At 41.4% G+C, this 21,684-nt stretch overlaps 1 protein-coding gene across 10 annotated transcripts in view; it reads left to right on the top strand.

Annotated features, from left to right (window-relative positions):
• fat3a (FAT atypical cadherin 3a) overlaps positions 1–21,684 on the top strand; it is a 417,900-nt gene that overhangs the window by 214,330 nt on the left and 181,886 nt on the right. For 5 of the 10 annotated variants that reach the window (XM_030397544.1, XM_030397572.1, XM_030397554.1 and 2 more), the window contains exons 5-8: positions 217–531; positions 3,113–3,323; positions 6,384–6,452; positions 9,309–9,451. In XM_030397544.1, the coding sequence (XP_030253404.1) occupies positions 217–531; positions 3,113–3,323; positions 6,384–6,452; positions 9,309–9,451 (738 nt within the window). The remainder of the gene's footprint in view (positions 1–216; positions 532–3,112; positions 3,324–6,383; positions 6,453–9,308; positions 9,452–21,684) is intronic. The other 5 variants (XM_030397580.1, XM_030397563.1, XM_030397555.1 and 2 more) reach the window with 2 other exon arrangements.

The following is a 21,684-nucleotide window of genomic DNA, read 5'->3' as shown; positions in this document are numbered from 1 at the left end:
TAGATTATCTTTTGCTTTTAAGTAATATTAAGCTTATAAACTCACTACGTCAGAAAATATCAGTCACCTTGTAAGACTTGTGGTTTTTGACCCCAGATGGTCAAAAAACAAAACGATCATTTGCTGGATGACAAGTTAAAGAAGAACACATGAATTGGAAAACATTTTATGTGTATGTTTTTTGGATGAACCATTCATTCTGTTCTGCCCCTGCAGGTGGTGGTATCTGATGGCGGCCCTAGTCCCAGGCAGAGTACAGTATGGGTGATGGTTCAGGTCCTAGATGAAAATGACAACAAGCCGACATTTCCTGAGAAGGTCTACCAGGTCAAACTTCCAGAGAGAGAGCGGAGAAAGAAGGGGGAGCCAATCTATCGAGTGTTCGCTTATGACCGGGATGATGGGCCAAACAGCGACCTCTCCTACAGCATCGTGGATGGCAATGAGGATGGGAAGTTCTTCATTGACCCAAAGACTGCAGTTGTATCTTCACGCAAGGCTTTCAGTGCTGGAAGCTACGACATTCTTACTGTATGCAAGCCTTCATCAATTTTTTAACATGTCTGCCAATAATTCTTAAGACATTTGTAATTCTTTAAACCCCAAAGTCTTATTCTGTGTTCCAGACAATTCAGAACAAAATTAACGGCCTCCTACTAGAACAAGTTCAACTGACCACTCGAAATCAGAATTTCTTCTAGAATTACTTCTTAACTCAGGGCAAATCCATCTACCCTGTGTGGAGACAGTAAGATTGGAGGTTGTAAGTTTGGAATTTGAAATAGGAAAATCAGACCTTCAACTTTGAATGGAACACACTATGAGTCAGTGGATCGATATTGGGCTTAAGTCTTAATTTTAAATGACTCAATTCATGGGATAAACCAGCCCAACCATGCCCAACATCACACTTCTACCACTATTAGGACATGATATTTTCTGTGAATCTGGTAGCAGTATGAAAATCTTGGTAGTTCTGTCTAAGCTATTTCAGTTATAGAATTAAGAATTATTTGAATTAGCATTTTAACATTTAGCTTTTTTTCAATATTTTAATATGTGACAGGTATTTTTTATTTGAACATGCTGCAGCCAACATTGGATTATGCACTGGCAAAGCCATCTGCCGGGCTAGGGCCCCAGACAACAGGAGTACTGGAAAACTGCAGGTTTACTGATTGAAGGTTTAGATTTCATTTATTTGAAAATTATTTTGGTAATATAATCATCTGAATCACAGCATCAAGACTAGGAGAGTTAACTTAGTAGAGTATTGGGTTGCAAACTGAAGCATTTGTTGGTCAATACTTGCTAGTAGTCAATGCAGTATCGAACAGGGCAGTCAATTAAATATCTTTTTCAAAACGTTTTAGTCACCACAACCACAAGTGGTCCTTTCATGCCTGGCTAAGTGAATCATTTCTGTAAAGTGCAAACAGACAACTTTTAATATTTCTCTCCCTGCTAGTATTTCCCTGTGGTATTACTGTTTGTGCCACTGTGGCAAATATAGCATTAGCAATATGGCTATGCTAGCAGCCTGGCTACTGTCCAAAGCAAAGAACAAGTGTAAGAATCCCAATTTGACGCAGAAACCCTCATCACAGAGTTTGAAAGGCACAGTAAAACATCTGGTTGTATTAATGAGTAGTGAGGTTTTGTAACTTTCTGATCTAGAAGAAAGAATGCTGGCTTTGGACCATCTCAAATCCTGGTGGTAGGTGGAAACACATACCTGTATCAACGGGGAAACAGACATTGACACATTGGAGCGCTATCAATCAAGTGAATGCCTGTAGTTTCACTAATGTTTTACCTTAGTCACTCTTCACCCTCTTTGCCTCCTCAATCAACATGGGTTCTTTTTCTTTTGCAGTGTTGTTTACACAGTTATCTTGTTGTTTACGTTACCTGAGGATAGTGACCCAGGATAACACTGTACCTTAGTGTTTTGGTTTCACAATCTCAGACATGCTTTCTTTGTGCCATAGATTGCCCTTTGAAAGCAAAATTAAGAGGGAACCAATGAATGCAAATCTGGTGTCATTTTGCTGCAGCCATTACACAGTGCAATCAACATTTACTTTTGAATAATAAGTAGGAGCAAAAAGTTGTTAATTGCCAGTTTAAGGTGATTTATTAAGTGACCCCAAGGCACTGTATCAAAAAGAATGTCACAATCCAATTTAAAGACATTATTATCTATCTGCATATATTATAAGCTTGCAATTGAAACTGTAATCATTTAGGCCAACTCTAAATTCACCCCTTTAGCCAAAAAATTCCGTTCATATTGGACAATTTCACACACCATGGTTTACATCCCATGCTAACATTCAGTGTCGCATGAAGTAGTGTATGCATTATGTAGCCAAGATTGTGTTATTGCGTGGAGATGGATGTGAGAAATGTGTTATTACGGATGGGTATCATTAAAATTTTAACGGTACTGCTACTCTTATACTCGAACTGGTACTCTTATCGGTTCTTTTTGTTACCTATTTAATAGAAAAAACTTGTATATATTTATACATTGCCACTTGGAGCAGGGTGTCCGTGTCTCTGTCTGTGCCGACAAGTGTGTGAGGTGAGGACAGACAGTGAGAATCCGCCCCGCCTCCTGCTTCGACACAGATCTCTTTCATTACTCCCAATCCTGAACATAGACCAATGCCTTATTTTTTTTTAGCAGAAGCGATATATCAGAGCGTATTGATACCACAGTCTTTCTAAAGTTAGCCACAGTGCTTCTTTAATTCCGAGTTTCAGTACCCATCCCTATGTGTATTGACTAAAGATTGCGGCCCATCACACACGCAATTATTCACAATTTTATTCACCATAACAAATCTTTCCAGAGTTTTGTCCATACTGTGGCTACCATACCAGATAATCTAGTGAATTAAAATGGTAAAAAAAAAGAAAAAAAGCTTGGCGTTGGACATAATCCAAGGTTTTACATAACCCTCTATATCGACATAGTGTTTTGGGTTTGTTGTTACCAGATGTCACTTCACATTGCATAGAAATAAGTTTGTCAATCCTTTTTTCTTTGTTGATTTCATTATCTTTTCCCTATTTTACAATCTAACTTGTGTGCTTCGCTCTTTAGATCAAAGCGATGGACAATGGACGTCCTCAAAAGTCCTCCACAGCTCGTCTACACATAGAGTGGATCCGTCGACCCCCTCCCTCGACTCTCCCTCTGCTCTTCGATGAGCCACTCTATAATTTCACCATCATGGAGAATGACAAGGTGGCTGAAATTGTGGGTGTGGTGTCACTGCAGCAGAGCTCCACCTCTTTGTGGTTTGACATCACAGGTAAAAAACGCCTATAGGTGAGGGTGATCCTGTGCTAGCCAGAGGAGGGCTTTGTGTAGTGTGAGGTGGGGTGTGCCCAGACTCATTGCATGGTGTGTGTATGGCTGACAGTGTTGGTGTAAAATGGTGTAATATGAGATGCAGCGTAGGGACTTTGGCCTTGCTGCATGATCCGCTATGCTCTGCCCATCTCAGTTACAATGGCGACAGCTTCTCCAGGTCTAGAGTAATGATAATAGTTAAAAGTTATTGGCAGTTGTAAGAGGATTGATGTAGATTTAAGTGAAACTCTTGCCGAAAAGCAACCAAGGCTTTATTTGTGATTGAATATGAGTCAAACTGTCGTGTAAATGCATAATTACGACGAAAGAGGCACTTTTAAGATTAACCGTGACTTCGTTTTCGGGCAAGCTAATTTTGCATGGGTGCATGGGACACTGGCACGTTAGCATCAAAATTGCTATTTTAAAAACACTAAAAGGGCTCAACACAACATGAAACTTTGCTCGTAGTATTACCAGGGTCTCTACACATGAACATGAGCAGTGAGAACATTGTTTGTGTATGCAGAGTTTACTAAAAAGAGGTTTTTGAACTACTCACCGTTAGAGCTGGATCTCCGAGAGTAATGGTGGACCTCCCACCTGACCTCCTACCTCCCCGCACTCGGGGATAACCCTCCTACAGTGAGTAGTTCAAAAACACTCTTTTTAGTAAACTCTGCGTACACAAACAATGTTCTCTGGTGATACTACAAGCAAAGTTTCATGTTGTGTTGAGCCTTCTTAGTGTTTTAAAAATAGCGATTTTGATGCTAGCATCAGAATGCCCCTGCACTCTGTTGAAAATTAGCTTGCCCGAAAACAAACTACAGCAAATCTTAAAAGTGCCTCTTTCGTCGATATTATGCATTCATACGAAGGTTAGACTCATATTCAATCACAAATAAAGCCTTGGTTGCTTTTTGGCAAGAGTTTCACTTTAAGTCAAGGTAAAACTTAAACAAACTTCATCTTCAAGTTTGATATGTTGAGGGACTTTCCTATCCTTTCCTGCCATATTAAAATGTTCCTAGTTTGTAACAGGCGGATTGTCTTTCCAGCATTGCTGCTTGCAGCTTTCTCGAGAGCTACTACACACTCGACACTGACTACTTAGGTTTATTAAGTTACCATTAAAGCTCAAATGAGCTGACACCTCGTTGTTTCTAACAAGTGCTATTTTAAGGTTTAACCCCATTCACTCTATCCGTATTGCTCTGGGCAAAACATACACTAGGGCTGCAGCCAACAAGTTATGCTAGCCTCCTTCTTAGTTGAAGCAGTTTATCCAGCTAGCCAAACACCTAAATATGCTCAGAAAGACTCTTACTCCAGAATTCCACCCTAACCCTCACCTTTTTGAAAGAAAAATAATTAAAATGATTAGGCGACTGCAACAACTCTATCAAAGGACACAAAGTGTAGGAAAAGTTACTTTTTAACATGGAGGCAACATTTAGATACATTTGGAGTCTAAATATACATTTGTATATGTATTTATGTGTTTATGTGTGCATGTTTAAATGTATATGTATGAAGTGAAAAGTGTATGAATAATAAAACAATAACCAATTCATAGATTAAATGGTTCAAATGCAGACAGAGACTTCACCAACGCGCTGCAATGATGTTGAAACAGTTTATGGCCTTCCATTGGTTGATTCTACTGCCAATTAGACTTGTCTGACAAGTGTGGAGTTGTCTGGATGAACTTGATCGACTCCTGATTGGCTGCAGAATGCTGTAGCTATGCATCCTATGGCACTATCTTAGAGGGTTAAAGATCTGCCAGTAAACTAATTCAGCACTATTATTTATGCAGGTACATGCAGCCAGTGATAGGTCAACATTTACTAAATGTACCATCCTTTAAATTATATTGTCAACACTTCCCATCCACTGCATTTCCTTTTGTTCCCAGCAATACACACGTACATATTAAGTCTACTGGATGAACGAGTGAAATGCTTACATACAAACAGATACATTCTTCTAATTCTTTTCATAAATCTTTGCTTGATGGAGGCACTGTACACTCTCTCTCTAGCATTTTAAAGCCAGTTTTACATTCCCTTATAAGTAGGAAATACCCAGCATGGAGCACTCAAATCCCTTTGATATGTCAAATATCACTATTAGCCACTTGGAAGGCTTAACAGGATTATGTCATGCCTGGTGCACCAAATTCAATTTTTGTGCATCATGTGTGGTGACAATTCTAATGTGACTCAATGAATTCTAATTATCAGTACTTTTGATTTAAGTTGGATGAACATTTAATAAAACACTTTATATCTAGATTGAATGATCCCCAGCTGCAATGCATGCACTAGATGGACAACAGCAACTAGAATGGATGACGGTTCCATGAATGCACCATCCATCTTTCCTTTTGTTGTATCTAGCCAGTGATACTCAATTTGTACCAAGCTGGAGGTACCTTCTGGCTCGTCCTTCTGGCTCTCCATACGTTTCCCACTTCTTCTCTCTTTTCTTGCATTTTTTTCTTTCTCTGTCTGTAGACATTCTTTCTCACTTCGGTTAGAATTTGCAAGTGTGTTTAAATCCATTCTCTGGAAGCTCAGCTCTTACAGTCATAATAAGTATAAAACAAATGAAACAATCCCTTGTGATTGTTTAAATGTGTTCATATAGCAAATATTACAAGTATGAACATAATGTAAGTCTAACAGATACATATTTATCAGAAGTACAATTTTTATACTATGAAGAAGTTCATATGCATACTAGCAAACAGTATAAAAACTTGCTAGATATCGTAAACCAAAATGACTTAAAATTAATATTTTAGTAGACTACACCCCATGGCTCAGGATTAGTCAAATATTTTGTCATCAGTTCTGAAGCAGCCACTTACTTGTCTCATAAGTCTGTATGCTCTTCTCCTCTGTTCATCACATTATGCTCCTGTCCTCCTTGTCTACTTCCTTCGGTCCCTTATGTCTGTTCTGTCTCTGCCTCTCTCTCCTTTCTCTCCTCAATGCTTCATGCCTGGAAGGTCCCAGGTATTTCCGTGAGATGTTCTATATTCTGCAGAGCACTTGTGGCAGGAACTGTTCCTCAGAAGGTATATAGTTTCCAACTTCCACTACTCCTCTTTGCTGTCTACTTAATTTCCTTTCTTTCTCGTTGTCCCGATTGTTGACGCTCATCATTCACCCCTGTGCTTCTCATCTGTGCTGTTGGCATTACGGTGAATTGTTGGTTGGAGTTGGGTCAAGTGGTATAAACTGTATAGCAGCTCAGTCTGAGTGTGCATTTGTCAATTTGTATGTGTGAGTGTGTCTTTCACATTAGTACTACCAGGGCTGCCAAGTTTCAGAAAATGACAAGAGTGAGACTTTAGTCAGAAGATGTGTTCCGCAGGAAAAAAATGTGGCCTTTTTTAACATCGATTTGGCCTGTTTTAAAGTCGATTTATTCCTTAAGACTAATGTCCTCACCTCCATGCCAGCGGCTCTCCCTACACTGTGGCCTCCTAATGCTAGTCTTAATTAACCAGAAATTAGAAATAAAAATTGTAACAAGAATTTTGACAAAATACATTTATTATGGTTCTTGCAGGTTTCAGTGAGTCAAATTTAAGACCTTTTTAAGACATTTTAAGACCATAAAAATTTAAGACCTTCGCGACGCATTACCAAATTTTTTTTTAAATCAAATAAATTCTGAAAGAATCATTTTATTACAATGAGTTCAGTCATTAACAGATAAACTGGCAAAAACAAACTTGCCTTCAAATAGAATATATTTAATTTCATATTAATTAAAAAGCGCACTGCAATTTACAAATGCAAGAAAAAGAAGCACACACTCACCCGCGCTCTCTCTCTCACACACACCCGCGCTCTCTCTCTCACACACACACCCGCGCTCTCTCTCTCACACACACACGCCCGCGCTCTCTCTCTCTCTCACACACACACACCCGCGCTCTCTCTCTCACACACACACACGCCCGCGCTCTCTCACACACACACACTCACCCGCGCTCCCTCTTTCACACACAGGAGAACGTCGAGTGGGTTTTAAATGTCGGCGCTGTTGTGTGTGAAAGATAGTTAGAGACGCCAAGACCCGCCTTACGTTGCTTCTGATTGGTTTATATTGCATGGTGTCTTCCGTGGTTGGTTAGATTTAGGCACAAAGGACTGATGGATTGGTCTGGGATTGGTTATCTTGGTCAGTCAATCAGAGTTACTCGAACTACGGCAAGCCGAGGACCAAAGTTTATTATCATGAAAAAAATAAATATAGAGTATTGAATGGGGAAATACAAGCGTGAGAAATGTCAAGTGTGGCGTGTGGTGTGAGAATGGGTCAAATTGCGTGACTGTCACACTCAAAGCGTGACGCTTGGCAGCTCTGACTACATTTCAGCATAGGTTAATTGAGGGAATGTCCATTTTATTTTCCTGTGACAGGACATTAGCCAGATGTAGGCAGGGTTGTGGAACAACCTTAAGTCCAAACTGGGTTTGCTTTGCTCTTGTCCCAGCTCCCTTCCTCCTTCCCTACCTAGTTGCGGTAATATTTGGTCTCCCAAGATGGTCATTATGTAAGGGATAATGCCCGACGAGGTGTCCATAAACAGAAGTTAATGGACGACGCGGAGGCCTAAGAACCGTCCGACGCGCAGCGGAGGACGGTTGCCTCCGCGAAGTCCATTAACTTCTGTTTATGGACACCTCGAAGGGCATTATCCCGCTTATACCATGGTCACTTGCCAAAGAAAAGATTCGGACCATTAATTTACATTTTCATGCGTTTTACAATCAAAATATAAAGTTTTTCACAAGCCATAACTTAGTTTCCCTGGTAACGCCTGAGGGTTTGACTAATACCTGGAACAATCATTACTCTCCCGTAAGATTCTTATGCAATGGAAGCGTTGTTCACTCCTCCAGTAAATAGGACGGACCATAGATACGACTTGGCAACTGGAGATATTCTAGTCCGCTCAGCGATGAGCCAGAAAGCTAACGCTATGCTAGCAAGATTCAAAGTCAATAACATTGCATACGGTTGACAAACAGTAAATATAATTTGACAGTATGCTAGCTAACACGATTAGCTAACTAACCAGTCATGTCATTGTCCCCAAATCAACAGCAAGATTTTCACAAACAAATGACCGGCCGTGTGTAACGTTACTGTGGCCGCAGCCTGAAGTAGAGAGTTGAACAGCGTATTCGCGTAGCAGTAAGTTTAGAGGGGAAGTGAACTTTCTGCAGCTTGTATGTTACAGTCGCCACCCTGTGGTGCTCAGAGGATAAGACACTGAAGGACTGACGGACTGCACTCAGTGCTGGAAATAACATATTAAGATTTGATACGCCAGCTAGCGCATTAATTTACAGCGGTGAACAGTCAATTTGACTGGAACTACTTAGTAGGTGTCCATATATCAGGGGTTAATGGACACCCTGCAGCCAATCAGAATCGAGTATTCACCCAGACCATGGTATAAGTGACACTTAATCCAATCCCTGCACTTCCTTTGCCAATGCTGATGATTGTATTTCAGTATATGGTATACAGTTGAAGTTATATTTGCTTTATTAATTAAAAAGGCAAAAATAGAACAAAGTTAATGCAAATATGTAGTACTGTGGCTGCTTGCATGGCAAGTGCTCATGCTTCGTCTGATCTTGTGCAGTGTGTGGAGTAAATATGTCTGTGTGTGTGTGTGTGTGTAAGTGTGTCTCCAGTCATGTGCTGTAGTTGCTCAGTTCCGTAACTGATGATACACAAATGTATGCACATGACAGGACATTTCTGAACATGGTTGAATGTTTGAAACTGTGTGTGTGTGTGTGTGTGTGTGTGTTTGTAGGGTATTGTGTATTCATCATAATGGAGATTGTTATATTGACACTGGGTGCACCCCCTTCTTCTGTCTGACCTTCCTCCTCTCCTGGAGCAGGTGGGAACCCCGACAGTGTGTTCGATATAGAGAAAGCTGTGGGTACCATCATTATTGCCAAGCCTCTGGATGCTGAACAGCGTTCCTTCTACAACCTGACGGTGCAGGCCACAGATGGGAGCAACACTGCATACACACAGGTACAACATAACCTTTATTTCACTGTTCACTATTTGGTGGTAGACAGTTATAGGTGTCCTTTTCTAACTAACTAATTATGGACTTCAAATGCTTGCCAACGAGTAAGTTTGTTAGAGTAGGTTGTTGTTGAATCATGGTTTAGTGTTCTTTTGAACGGTTATAAGTTGTCAGAGGATCTTCTTGCACTAATCTATAAGAGTTTGAACAAAATTAATAATCTTGTTATTTCTCTCACATGCAGAAATAAGCCCACAGTTGACATATAACTGCCCCTTTTAACTGAAACAATGGGTCATCAAAGAGTCTTACATGGTCCAAATTCTCATTTGATAAGAATATAACTATCATGACTGGGTGACGACAAACAAGTGGACTCAAATGCACAACTCAACACAGAGTTCAGGTTTTAGCAAAGTTCGGTACACAGATGGTCAGTCAACTTCTAAGCAGTACCCAACGAGCCACAAATCAGATACGGCAACACCGACGGAACAGGGTCTGGGCTGAAGGGACGCTGACCTCTTCCTCAAGGACTGGAAACAGTAGCATCTGGTAACCCTAGGAACACTGCAAAGGGCAACTTGGGAGAGGGACAGAGTGAACCATCTTAGAAAATCTATCCACCACTGTTAGGATGGTAAGGTTTCCGTCTAAGGGGGGCAACCCCGTGATAAAGTCCAGGGAGATGTCAAGACGAAGAAGAAAAAGGACAAAGGATCCCCGACAGAGGATGACGAGAGACTTTGTTCCTGGCACAAACAGGACAGGCGGACACATACTCCTAGCGACCGCTGAGAGATTACAGTGTAACAGTACAGTTACAGAATTGTAACTTTAAAAAAAGACACAGCAGCAGAAGAGACAAGTTCTTCCTCCACTCTCTTAACTTGGATTAACCCACAAGACAGAGTACATAAACAGCCTATCTTCGCAGAATGGACTTCAAGAGACTTGCAGTTGGATCCAGAGATAACAGAGTACAAGGAGGATTAAACTTTATACCAAACAACTGTGGTATTATCATTTGGACACTGGAGTTCTTTTGATCCCTCTGATGGCATGAAGTTTGGACTTTGAGGAAATTTGGGGACCTCGGGCAGGTTTGTTAATTGCATCAAGGACTTGGGTTTTCAGCAGGAAGAGAAAGGTATATCGGCCATGGCCTGGAAAGTATTTTAACCAGCCTCAGCTCTTTTAGATTAATCTTTTATTAACTGAATTGTGATTTTTATCAATAGGTATTCTTGATTATGATCGATACTAATTTAGATGGGTTTGAGCTGTATGCTTTGCTCTTGCTAAATCTTTGTAATAAACCTTCAACTAAAGTTGAAGTAGAAGTTGTGGACATTGATTTTAAGTCTCTTTAATGGAAGTAAGACATAAGTAATAATTTTGAAAAATATCTTAAAGGTTCTTAAAGGTTAGTCTAGCAAGAATTTGACTACCAACAAATGAAAAACTTCCAAAAAGCCCTTGAAATTAAACCGAGCACCCTACCAAGTGCACAGATCATTTAGTAGAGATCTAAATATACAACAAGTGAGCACATAGGTCACACAGCCCTGAGTAAATGAGTTTGTGCCAATGTGCCTTGCTCTGCCCTTGCTTAACGGCTGATAGATAGCAAAATATATTATTATTTTTTTAAGATTATAAACCCCATGGTGTGCCAGCCCACCGGGACAATACCTAGTATACCAGATTACCAGTTGCATTTTTTTTTTAAGAACCTGCAAGAGCTTGAAATAGATAGATAGATAGAACAGATATAGACAGAATTAGAAAGCAAGATACAATATATATATATATATATATATATATATATATATACATATATATATATATATATATATATATATATATATATATATATATATATATATATATATATATATATATACATATATATACATATATATACATATATATATATATATATATATATATATATATATATGTACAGAGGTCCGATTATTTTCATTCCTTTTGCTGAATACATAATGTATTGACTTCTCTCAGGATAACAGGATCATTTCACCCAGTATAACAAAATGTGTTTCTAAACAACATTACAGACCCTAGCTGTAAGCTGATTCAGGTGGGTAATTACTCGGCCCAGCTTTGTGGCATTTCCCGTCCCCTTCACATTCCAGGAAATAAACCTAAGTGCAATATTTAAAGTCATACCTCAATAAAAAAGGCACCAGGGTGTATGAAGATCTGTAACATACGATTTGGGTTGGAGGGGCGCGAGGCAGACAGGGTGAGCCTCTGCGAAGAGACTGGGAAGACAAATGAACAATGGAGAGAGAGGAAAAAAGAAAGAAAAGAAGAAAAAAGAAAAAAAGTGCAAACTCCGGCATGAAAGGAAAAACAAACTCTTGTGTCCATTACACCGTAGTGCTAACTGCACTATAAGACTTCCTTCTTTCCGGAGTTCCCACCTCCCATTTCAATAAAACAATTTAGGTTTTGGTCACTAAACATCATCGGGCAGAAATATCATGCCAACATTGATAACTATGTAAACAACAACGAAAAGAACATATTAAGATATTGCAATCTCAAAGAAACAAGGGCAGGTGCTTAGGGATAAAAGAAAAAAAAAAGATGGGTTCATAACATCGCCTCACATCACTTCATAACAGTCAGCGTGTGTCCAATAAACAGTACAGTAGTGAGGACTGCAAACGTGGCGACTAAGTGAAGTGTCAGTAACAGTCAGCTTGTGCCCATTAAACAGCACAGTAGTGACGACTGTGTTTAAAACTGAAACAGGTGAAATATCAGTTACCAGCAGGCTGTACGTCTTGGAGACGCGAAGCAACAAAGTCTGTAGCCTCTTTCACCCCGGGGAGAAATGTCCTTGATCCGTCTTCAGCCACAATAAAGAGCTTAGCACGGTAGCGGAGGGTAGGTTTCAGACCCAGGTCATATAGCTTCTTCATGACATCTCGTTACTGAGCGTGTTGTTCTGCGGCCTCGGGAGTGTAGTCCTCCAGGATATGGATGAGGTGGTCATCGTACTTCAACTTTCCCCGCAGTTTTCGGGCCACTGTTCTTCCTTCTTCGCTTTTTTCACCATGGTTTCTCTCGAGTTTCGTGAGATGCAAAACATGTAGGCAGAGGAGGGATAGATGCGGTCAAATGACCATGTAAAAGTGGTAATGGTCGGGAGCTCGGACGCGCGCGTCTACTCCATCAGAGTGCTAACCGGAAGTCCAGTAGCTTCAGTTTTTAACACGCCACATTGAATTGTTGGTAACGGTAACGGCATTGTAACGATTGAAATGATGGAAACGATGGAAAAAGCCGTTATTCCCATCACTGCTCACAACTAATTGTAGAGATCTGGCAGAACAAAGAACTGATGGTGATCAAGGAGTGTGTGTGTGTGTGTGTGCGTGACTTGATGGAAGGTAAGAGAAGATGGTTAGTTGCATGCAAAGATCCTGAGTTTGTGTGAAGCAACATTAAACTAATGTCAAATTAGCGATCTTGATGAAGGCAAACTACCAATAACCTGAGATCACAATAACAACCAAACAGTGGACAAACACATAAATTGAACACATGTGCATTACATTAACCAGACAACCAAGTCCTGTGCTTAGCTGTGCTATGCTGCATTATCTAAAGGTGCTGGTGGTTGCAGGAGAAGGTTGGGTTTTCAATGTTGAATGTTCTTGCTGTGCAATATCATTACCTCCAAGTTCAGCTTCTAAAGAACCAAAGTTGGAAAAACACCTCTGATGCATTGCCAAACCTAATTTAAAATCTTCACAAATATAGGATTTCAACTGCTTTCTATGGTTAGGAAGTTGCCAGCTTTTTTGTAATCATGCTTTTCCCTGTTTTTTTTTACGGACATACTTCTTATTCATGACGCAAACATGCACACAAGCACACACACACACACACACACATGCATGATCACATATATGTGAATGCAAGCAAATGGCCATCACCTGCTGGATCTTGGTGTTCTTCTTTAATTAAAGTCGATTTGATGGGTCAAGCCTGCACACATTTGCTGCCCCTTTGCCAATCAATATCAACAATGTTAAAAAGCAAAAGTCAAAATTCTAATTTGTTTTGCCATTGTATTCAATTGTTTAATGTTCCCCTTTGCTCACAGAGAATGAGAGTCCTGTTTCTGTTTTTGTTCACACCAAAAGACAGATTGTACTTTCTACATCACTGCAAGGGTCCATGTGACGTAAATTTAGTCATCTATGTATGTTTCTGGGTGCTCACTTAGACATCTTGCCAGGTGCCTGCATGCTACAAAGAATTAAGAACCACAGGGACTGTACTGCAGAATGTACATGCCAAATTGACATGTGTGAAAATGTCACCTTTGCAGACACCTAATATGATGTGAACAGAGCTGAGTGTTTGTCCACTGCCCTGCTGTCATATGCCTTTTACTACTGTCAAGAACACCACATTAAATGTGAGTTTGACTAGAGAGCTGAGGTGTCCGTCTTCATGTGAAAAATGTGGTAACTTGTAGTAAATATAAGCTGGAGTAATACTTGCACTAATGAGTTGACTGTAGCCAACCAGTCACCAGAGCAGACAGGAGAGCATAAAAACACATTTTCAAAAAAGACAAAATGTCTATCGTTATGTTTGAAAAAAGAACATACATCATTCATATTAAAACTGCATAATTATTTATACACTGCTCAAAAAAAATTAAAGGAACGCTTTTTTTGTTGGGTATGGCATGAGGTCAATTGAACCTGATAATGATCTGGGCAAATATTCACAAAGAATCTTAAGGCCAAAAGTAGCTCCTAACAGGCAAACTTAGGAGCAACTCCTTAAAATAATGAGCGTGTCAGTCGTAACTTTAGGACGCCTATTTTTTGAAAATAAGAGTTATTCACAAAACATTTTAGGCCTAAAAGTAGCACCTAAGTCTGGGAGACCTTAGAAGTAGTTCAGAGGACTCCTAACTCACTAAGACCTAGTCACAGCTGAATGTTTAGGAGACGCTAAATGACAGGGAATTATTAAAACGATGTTGGATGGACCGCGAAGGGATTGAAGTTGTGGTTGAGTTGGTGAGGGATGCAATAATGTCCCCAACCAACCGAAACAATCCAATAACGCCAGAGTTACAATGTTTGGCAACACTCCGGTATTTGGCTATGGGGAAAATGCAGCTCTGCAACGTGGATAATTTAGGGATATCACAGCCATCAGTTAGCCGATCTATCTACCAAACCATCAATGTGCTCTGTAGACCCCATATAATCCGTCAGTTTATCCGGTTTCCTTTAGACAATCGCCAACAACAAAGAATGCATTTAATTCTCCTCATAATTACATTTCTTTATCCAATATCTTTTTATGCATTTGTAGCCTAAATGACTTTTCAATGGGCTGCCCTGTCACTCAACAACCAATCACCGTTGTCACCGCTTCTAAGTGTGTCCTTATAAATTGACGTCATCCATAGCAACAGAGAGTTGCTTCTAGTTTAGGAGTTCTCTGTTTTCATATGTAAATGTAGGTCCAATTTAGGAGTACTCCTAACGTTAAGATACAAGTCTTTTTGAATACGGGTCCTGGTCGGTTCCACTAGCGCTGGTTTTGGCAGAGTCATTATTACTACTAGCAGTATGAGGCGATTCCTTAACCCTACAGAAGTTGCATAGGTTGTCCAACTCCTCCAACATGGCACATTGACACGTGCCGAAGCAAGGAGATTTAATGTGTCTCCCAGCACAATCTCCAGAACATGAAAGGAGATTTCAAGTGACAGGCAGTAGCCCCATTCACTCTGCCGTTTACATGCGGGGATCCTGCGCCAAATCTCCGCACCCTTCTCTATGTGAAAGTTTCAGATGCGAAGAGGGGGGAAATTTCACTCCGGTGCTGATCTGCCTCTGGAGTATTGGTAAGCCGTCCCAGTGTGAACAGATAATCCGGAGGCGTGGAGCGAGGGCGTGTCGATCGTCCAGTCTGATAACTACACAGGTCCTTCACTCAACTAAATACAGAGAAATGCCCCACAAAGCAATGTTACAGGACCAAACAACAGTAATGACGAAACTGTAACTGTCTTTGGCAACTTATATGACGAAAAAAAATACCACAGCTGTAAGTGGAGAAGCGTCCATCCTCCCGTCTGTCCGACCGACTCTTCCTCACATTTCCAAAAAACAGCGTCTGTCACCGGCAGTCTGTGTGAATTACACGGTGGAGATGCTTTGCTCTGTGTGAATCAGCGGAGAATTGGCGAACCACCGCTCCTGAGACAATGCGGGGACGCTGTGTAAAAATGGCTAGTTACTCGAGGTGAGCTGTGATGGACATGAAAGAGTCTGGAGAAGACAAGGAGAATGCTATGCTGCCTGCAACATCGTTCAGCATGACAGTTTTGGTGGTGGGTCAGTGATGGTCTGGGGAGGCATATCCATGGAGGGACGCACAGACCTCTACTGGCTAGAAAATGGCAGTCTGACTGCCATTAGGTATCAGGATGAAACCCTTGAACCCATTTTCAGACCCTACACTGGTGCAGTAGGTCCTGGGTTCCTCCTGACGCACGACAATGCCTGGCCTCATGTGACAAGAGTATGCAGGCAGTACCTGGAGGATGAAGGAATTGATAAAATTGAATGTCCCTCACGATCATTTGACTTAAACCCGATAGAACACCTCCAGGTTGCTCCTCAGACTTTACAGGGGCTCAAGGATGCCCTTACACAGATCTGGGAGGACATCCCACTAGACACCATCCATTGTCTCATTAGGAGCATGCCGTGACGTTGTCAAGCATACATACAAGTACATGGGGGGCACACGAGGTAGTGAGAAGCATTTTTAGTTTAAGAAATTAAATTTTGGCAAAATGGACTAACCTTCCACATCATTATTTCACTTTGATTTTCAGGGTGTTTATACAATTAAGCCCTCTGTAGGATGAAAACTTTTATTTCCATTAAAGGATTATTTTATTTGTGATGTTGGCTGATTGGAATTGTGCGAGCAGGGTTTCAGCTGGTTTCTGTACTTGGAGTACATATGCAGTTGTCAGTTGAGAGTTGTCTGCAAGGCCAAAATGAGAATGGGAAGGGCTTTTTTAGCTGCAAGGAATGTTTGTGAAAACATAATCCGGGGTTACAGTTCTGAGTTCTGTTTGATTAATGTCACCAGGTGCTGTAAAAACAACATCTGTTTTGTCATGTGATTGCCAATGACCCTTCTGTAGCACTTTTTTTGGTTTACATTTGGAGGAATGTCAACATCATCAACAAAAACACTGGTAATTCTCTGGGAACTGCATTTTAACTCTGAATTAGACATCTAGTCCAAACCACATCCACATCCACATCCTTTGTCTTTTTCACAGTCTTGTGCTCTGTTAGCTGTGAAGAAAGGAATCCTCTGGTCAAGTGCAATAGCTAGATCCAGGATGTTAAGATGGAGCCAGGTCTCCGTAAAGGTGCGGGCACAGCAATCTCTGATATAGTGTTGCTGAGTGAGCTTGAGTCTTATTACATTCATTTTAATTCCTGCAACTGGACATAAGCCATGCTGGGTTCTGGAATGGTATCAGTGCAAGATAGTTTAGCTAAACTATTATCCAGGTTCTCTTCTCTTTCTTCCTGTGTTTATCACACCGCATGCAGTGAGGTTTGGTCCAGTTGATTGGGCTTGGTTGTCGGAAGATGCCGTGGGTAGTGATCATCTCAAGGTCTGCTGCACCAAATCCTATTCCCATGGCTCCTTTTCTAATTTTGATGATTGTATACATGTCATAGGCAATGCATGCTTGAGTAAATAAATTCCTGTCATGCATATGGATGTAAAAGAAACAGCGGTATAAAAACGCCATGGTTATCTTCCATATGCATTTCCTTGCAATACGGTGTTGTGTGTGGGTTTAGCCTAAGGCCTTGTCCACACGTACCAAAATGATCTTTTTTTCCTCCGTCTTTCTTGACATCGTTTCAAGAACATTTGTGTCCATACGGATCCACTGAAAACGACCAAAAACGAGTTTATGCTGACTTTGCTGTTGTAAACATTGCGGTTCCTACTAACATCACAGTACAAGTTGTTAGAAAAGTTGAGATCCATTTACTCCTGTCAAAAAGATACACCAGCATATACAAACACACAGAGACAGTGTCAGAAAAGTTGAGACTGATACGCTCCTGCCAGACACAAATACAAGAAATGGACATTACACATAGTCCTGAAATGATTCTGAAACATATCAAAGCTCGTCCTGCTGCATTGTGTTTGCCATAATTACAGTAAAAGAATGTTAAACAGAGATTGAAAAAAATGTATGAAAGTTTAGAAGTTGAAGTGTTACACTCATTCTCTGACAAGAGGGTGATGATTCTGTCATGATCACAATAGAGTTAAGTATTAAATTAGCTGTAATTACAGTAAAAGAATGTGTAATGTTTTGCCGTAATTGAACTAAATGTATTGAAGTTAAGAAATTTAATGAAGGAAATGTTATATCAGTAAAGAAACGGTGTTGAGCTGAGGTCATGAGAAACTGTTAAATAACTGATCTTGTTGACATGAGACAAGAGGAAAGGCCACGCCTCGGCCGTGGGAGCAGGCGTGATAGAGTATTGCAAAATCCAAACCGTTGTCAAATAAACGTCAGTCGTCATCAAGGGATTATTATTACCAATAGCCCCTAAAATCCAACCTAGCACCACACTAAGTGCACAGATCATTTAGAGGAGAGCTGCTATAACGGGCGCGGCTGATGGCCGTATCTGACACAAGGGCTATTCATGTAAGGTGCCAAACCAGAGGAAGCAGGGTAGACGCTCAGATTTAGGCCCCGTCCAGGCGACGTTTTTTTTCAAAAACGCACACGTATTGCATCGTTTTGGCCTAACTTTTTCCAACATATCAAGTGTCCCACCAGGAATGACAAGACATTAGATCACTGCTACACACCCTTTAAAAAAGGGTACAAATCCATTCCTATCCCAGCTTTCGGAAAATCTGATCATAATGCCATCTTCCTGATCCCGGAATATAAACAAAAAATTATGCGGGAGCCGGTAGTGACGCGTGAGGTCAGACGCTGGACAGCCAAGTCAGAGGAGACGCTACGTGATGTGCTGAGTGACGTGGACTGGGAGATGTTCTGGAAGAGTGCAGACAATGACGTCAGTGTGTTTACGGATGTGGTTACAAGCTTTGTGGCCACACTGACAGACAATGTTGTACCCACAGCGATGGAGAAGTCTTTTCCGAACCAAAAACTGTGGGTCGACAGATCCATCCACGCTGCACTGAAAGAGCGCACCACCACTTACAACGCTGGACTGCTGGTTGTGTGACATGACGGAATACAAGGCTGCATGTTACAAACTGAGGCGGGATATAGCGGGTGCTAAGCGGCGCTACAGGGACAAGATGGAAGCACCATTCCAGAAAAAGGACACACAAAGCATATGGCAGGGATTACATGGTATCACGGACTACAAAGGGGCTCGCCCCTCTTTGGTGAGTGTGGACGAGACGCTAGCAAACGAACCGAACTCCTTCTATGCACGTTTCTAAGCTAACAATGCTAACGCTGGGCTGACTAATGCAGATATAAAGAGCTCTTCCAGTGAGGCAACACTCAACCCCGTTTTCTCTGAGCATGACGTAAGAAGGGACCTGAAAAGGGTGAACACCAGAAAGGCGTCAGGCCCGGATAGGATCTCAAGACGAGTCATCAGGACCTGTGCTGACCTTCTAGCTCCAGTGTTAACCACCATATTTAATCTCTCTCTTGCACAATCCACAGTCCCCATGCCTCAAGATGTCCACCATCACCCCTGTGCCCAAGAACGCCTCCCCAGCTGGTATGAACGACTACCCTCCCTTAGCACTGACCTCGGTGGTTATGAAGTGCTTTGAGAGGTTGGTGAAAGACCACATCTGCTCCTCTCTTCAAGGCACCTTAGACCCACTGCAGTTCGCATACCACTCCAACAGATCCACAGACGACGCCATCTCCCAGGTCATGCACTCCACCCTCTCCCACCTTGACACCATAGGAGGAGACTATGTCAGACTGCTGTTCATAGACTACAGTTCGTCTTTCAACACTGTAGTCCCCAGCAGGCTGGCTACTAAGTTGCATGACCTGGGCCTGAATCCATCAATGTGTGCCTGGATCCTGGACTTCCTGACTGCCAGGCCTCAGGTTGTCAGAGCGGGAGGGCACACATCACACACCCTCATCCTCAACACTGGTGTCCCCCAGGGCTGTGTGCTGAGTCCTTTGCTGTACTCCCTGTACACCAACAGGCACAACTCCAACACCATAGTGAAGTTCACGGACGACACAGTTGTGGTGGACCTGATCACTAACAACGATGAATGGGCCTACCTACAGGAGGTGTAAGACCTGACAACGTGGTGCAAGGATATCAGCCTACTGCTAAATGGAGAGAAGACCAGGGAGATGGTGGTGGATTTCTGCCCACCAAGTTGCAGGACCTACAACCCTCTCTTGATAGACGGGACACCAGTGGAGAGAGTGAACAGTTTTAAATACCTCGGAGTGCTCATTTCCGAGGATTTATTATGGACTGTACTCACAGACACTGTGGTGAAAAAGGCAAGACAGCACCTTTATCACCTTAGACAGCTCAGCAGTTTCAAGGTCTCCCAACGCATCCTGATTTCCTTCTACTCTGCTGCTGTACAGAGTATACTGACTGGAGCCATATCTGTCTGGTACAGTAACAGCTCCTGTGGGGACCGACGAGCCCTGCAGAGGGTGGTGAGGACTGCTGAGCGGATCATGGGTAACACACTTCCCCCTCTGCATGACTCATACACCACATGCTGTACCAACAGAGCTAGAAGGATTATCAAGGATCCCCATCACCCCTGCAACAAACTGTTTGACCCTCAGGTCAGCCAGACGCCTGCGCTGTCATAAAACACGTACAGAGAGGATGAGGAAGAGTTTTTTCCCTGTGGCAATCAGAGCACTGAACTCTGCACTCTGAACAAACATTTTTTTTATTGTATTGTATTTTTTTTTTTTTTATTATATTTATTATATTCTTTTGTATTTTACTTGCACTGCATTATATTTTTATTTTTACTTAAATTAATCACAGAAGTACAGTACATGTCACAAAAATATTTCACTGCACATCCTGTATGAGTATGTGACAAATAAAACCTTTGAATCTTGAAATCTTGAATCATATAAGATCCAAAATACGCCAGTTAGACGCTATTCTACCCTCATTACCAAATTATGCATTTAATGCTACCAACATCGGCCAATGGCTTAATTAGATTTATGTAATGCCATATTATATCGGGCATGGCCTTTATAATAGTCGACAAAACACATAGAGTTCATAGGAAAAAACATCAAAAGTCAAACCACATCGGTTCATATCTGGTCACTATTACACACGCTCCTGGTACTCTGGATGTTCGCTGGAGTCTTGTGGTAGGGGTAAGCGGATCGATCGAAATATTGATAGTATTGATACCAAGGCGAGTAATGGTATCGGATCAATACGAGCATGATAAGATCGATATTTTTGTTGAAGTTTCTCTTCTACAAGTTCAGCAAATCACTTGTATTTCTTCACAGAGTTTGTGTGATTGCAGTGTCTCTTTCAGTATGGACAGTGCTCCTCTTCACCTCTCTCACTCTGCTCACTCAGGTTCACTCTGAAGTATGAATATGGCAGAATATAATAACCCTTTTGTGTATCTGTTGAAGGAACATTAGTATTCCTATTTAGGCTACATGCAGATTATAGGTTATAGATTTACTTATGTTAAATATAATTTTTTTACTTGTCCTGTGTTTTATTATTATTATTATAATCATGATCAGCTAATTAAAGGCAAAAGTACAAAATCATTCAATGATCAGGAATTTTCAAATGAAAATTGGTATCAGTATCAGTATCGGCAAAACTGGCCCTGTAATTGCTTGGTTTTGGATCGATACCAAAATTTGCAGTGTCACCCACCCCTATCTTGTGGAGTGTGTAGGTGGCTTCCTTGACGCTCTACTTCCATAGTAAAGACATCAGACCATTTAAAGCCGACTTACTTCCGAGTATACGCACACAGCTCTCGCTTTGAGAATATAGGGATTGGATGGCCCTGAGAAGGGACCCCCTCACCCCATACTCCCGCAGCACCTCCCACAGAACATCTCGGGGGACCCGGTCGTACGCCTTCTCCAGATCCACAA

This window comes from Sparus aurata, chromosome 2, assembly GCF_900880675.1.
Source record: "Sparus aurata chromosome 2, fSpaAur1.1, whole genome shotgun sequence".
Lineage (NCBI taxonomy): Eukaryota > Metazoa > Chordata > Actinopteri > Spariformes > Sparidae > Sparus > Sparus aurata.
The sequence above is the reverse complement of the archived record's forward strand: the minus strand, read 5'-3'. Positions and strand labels throughout refer to the sequence as shown.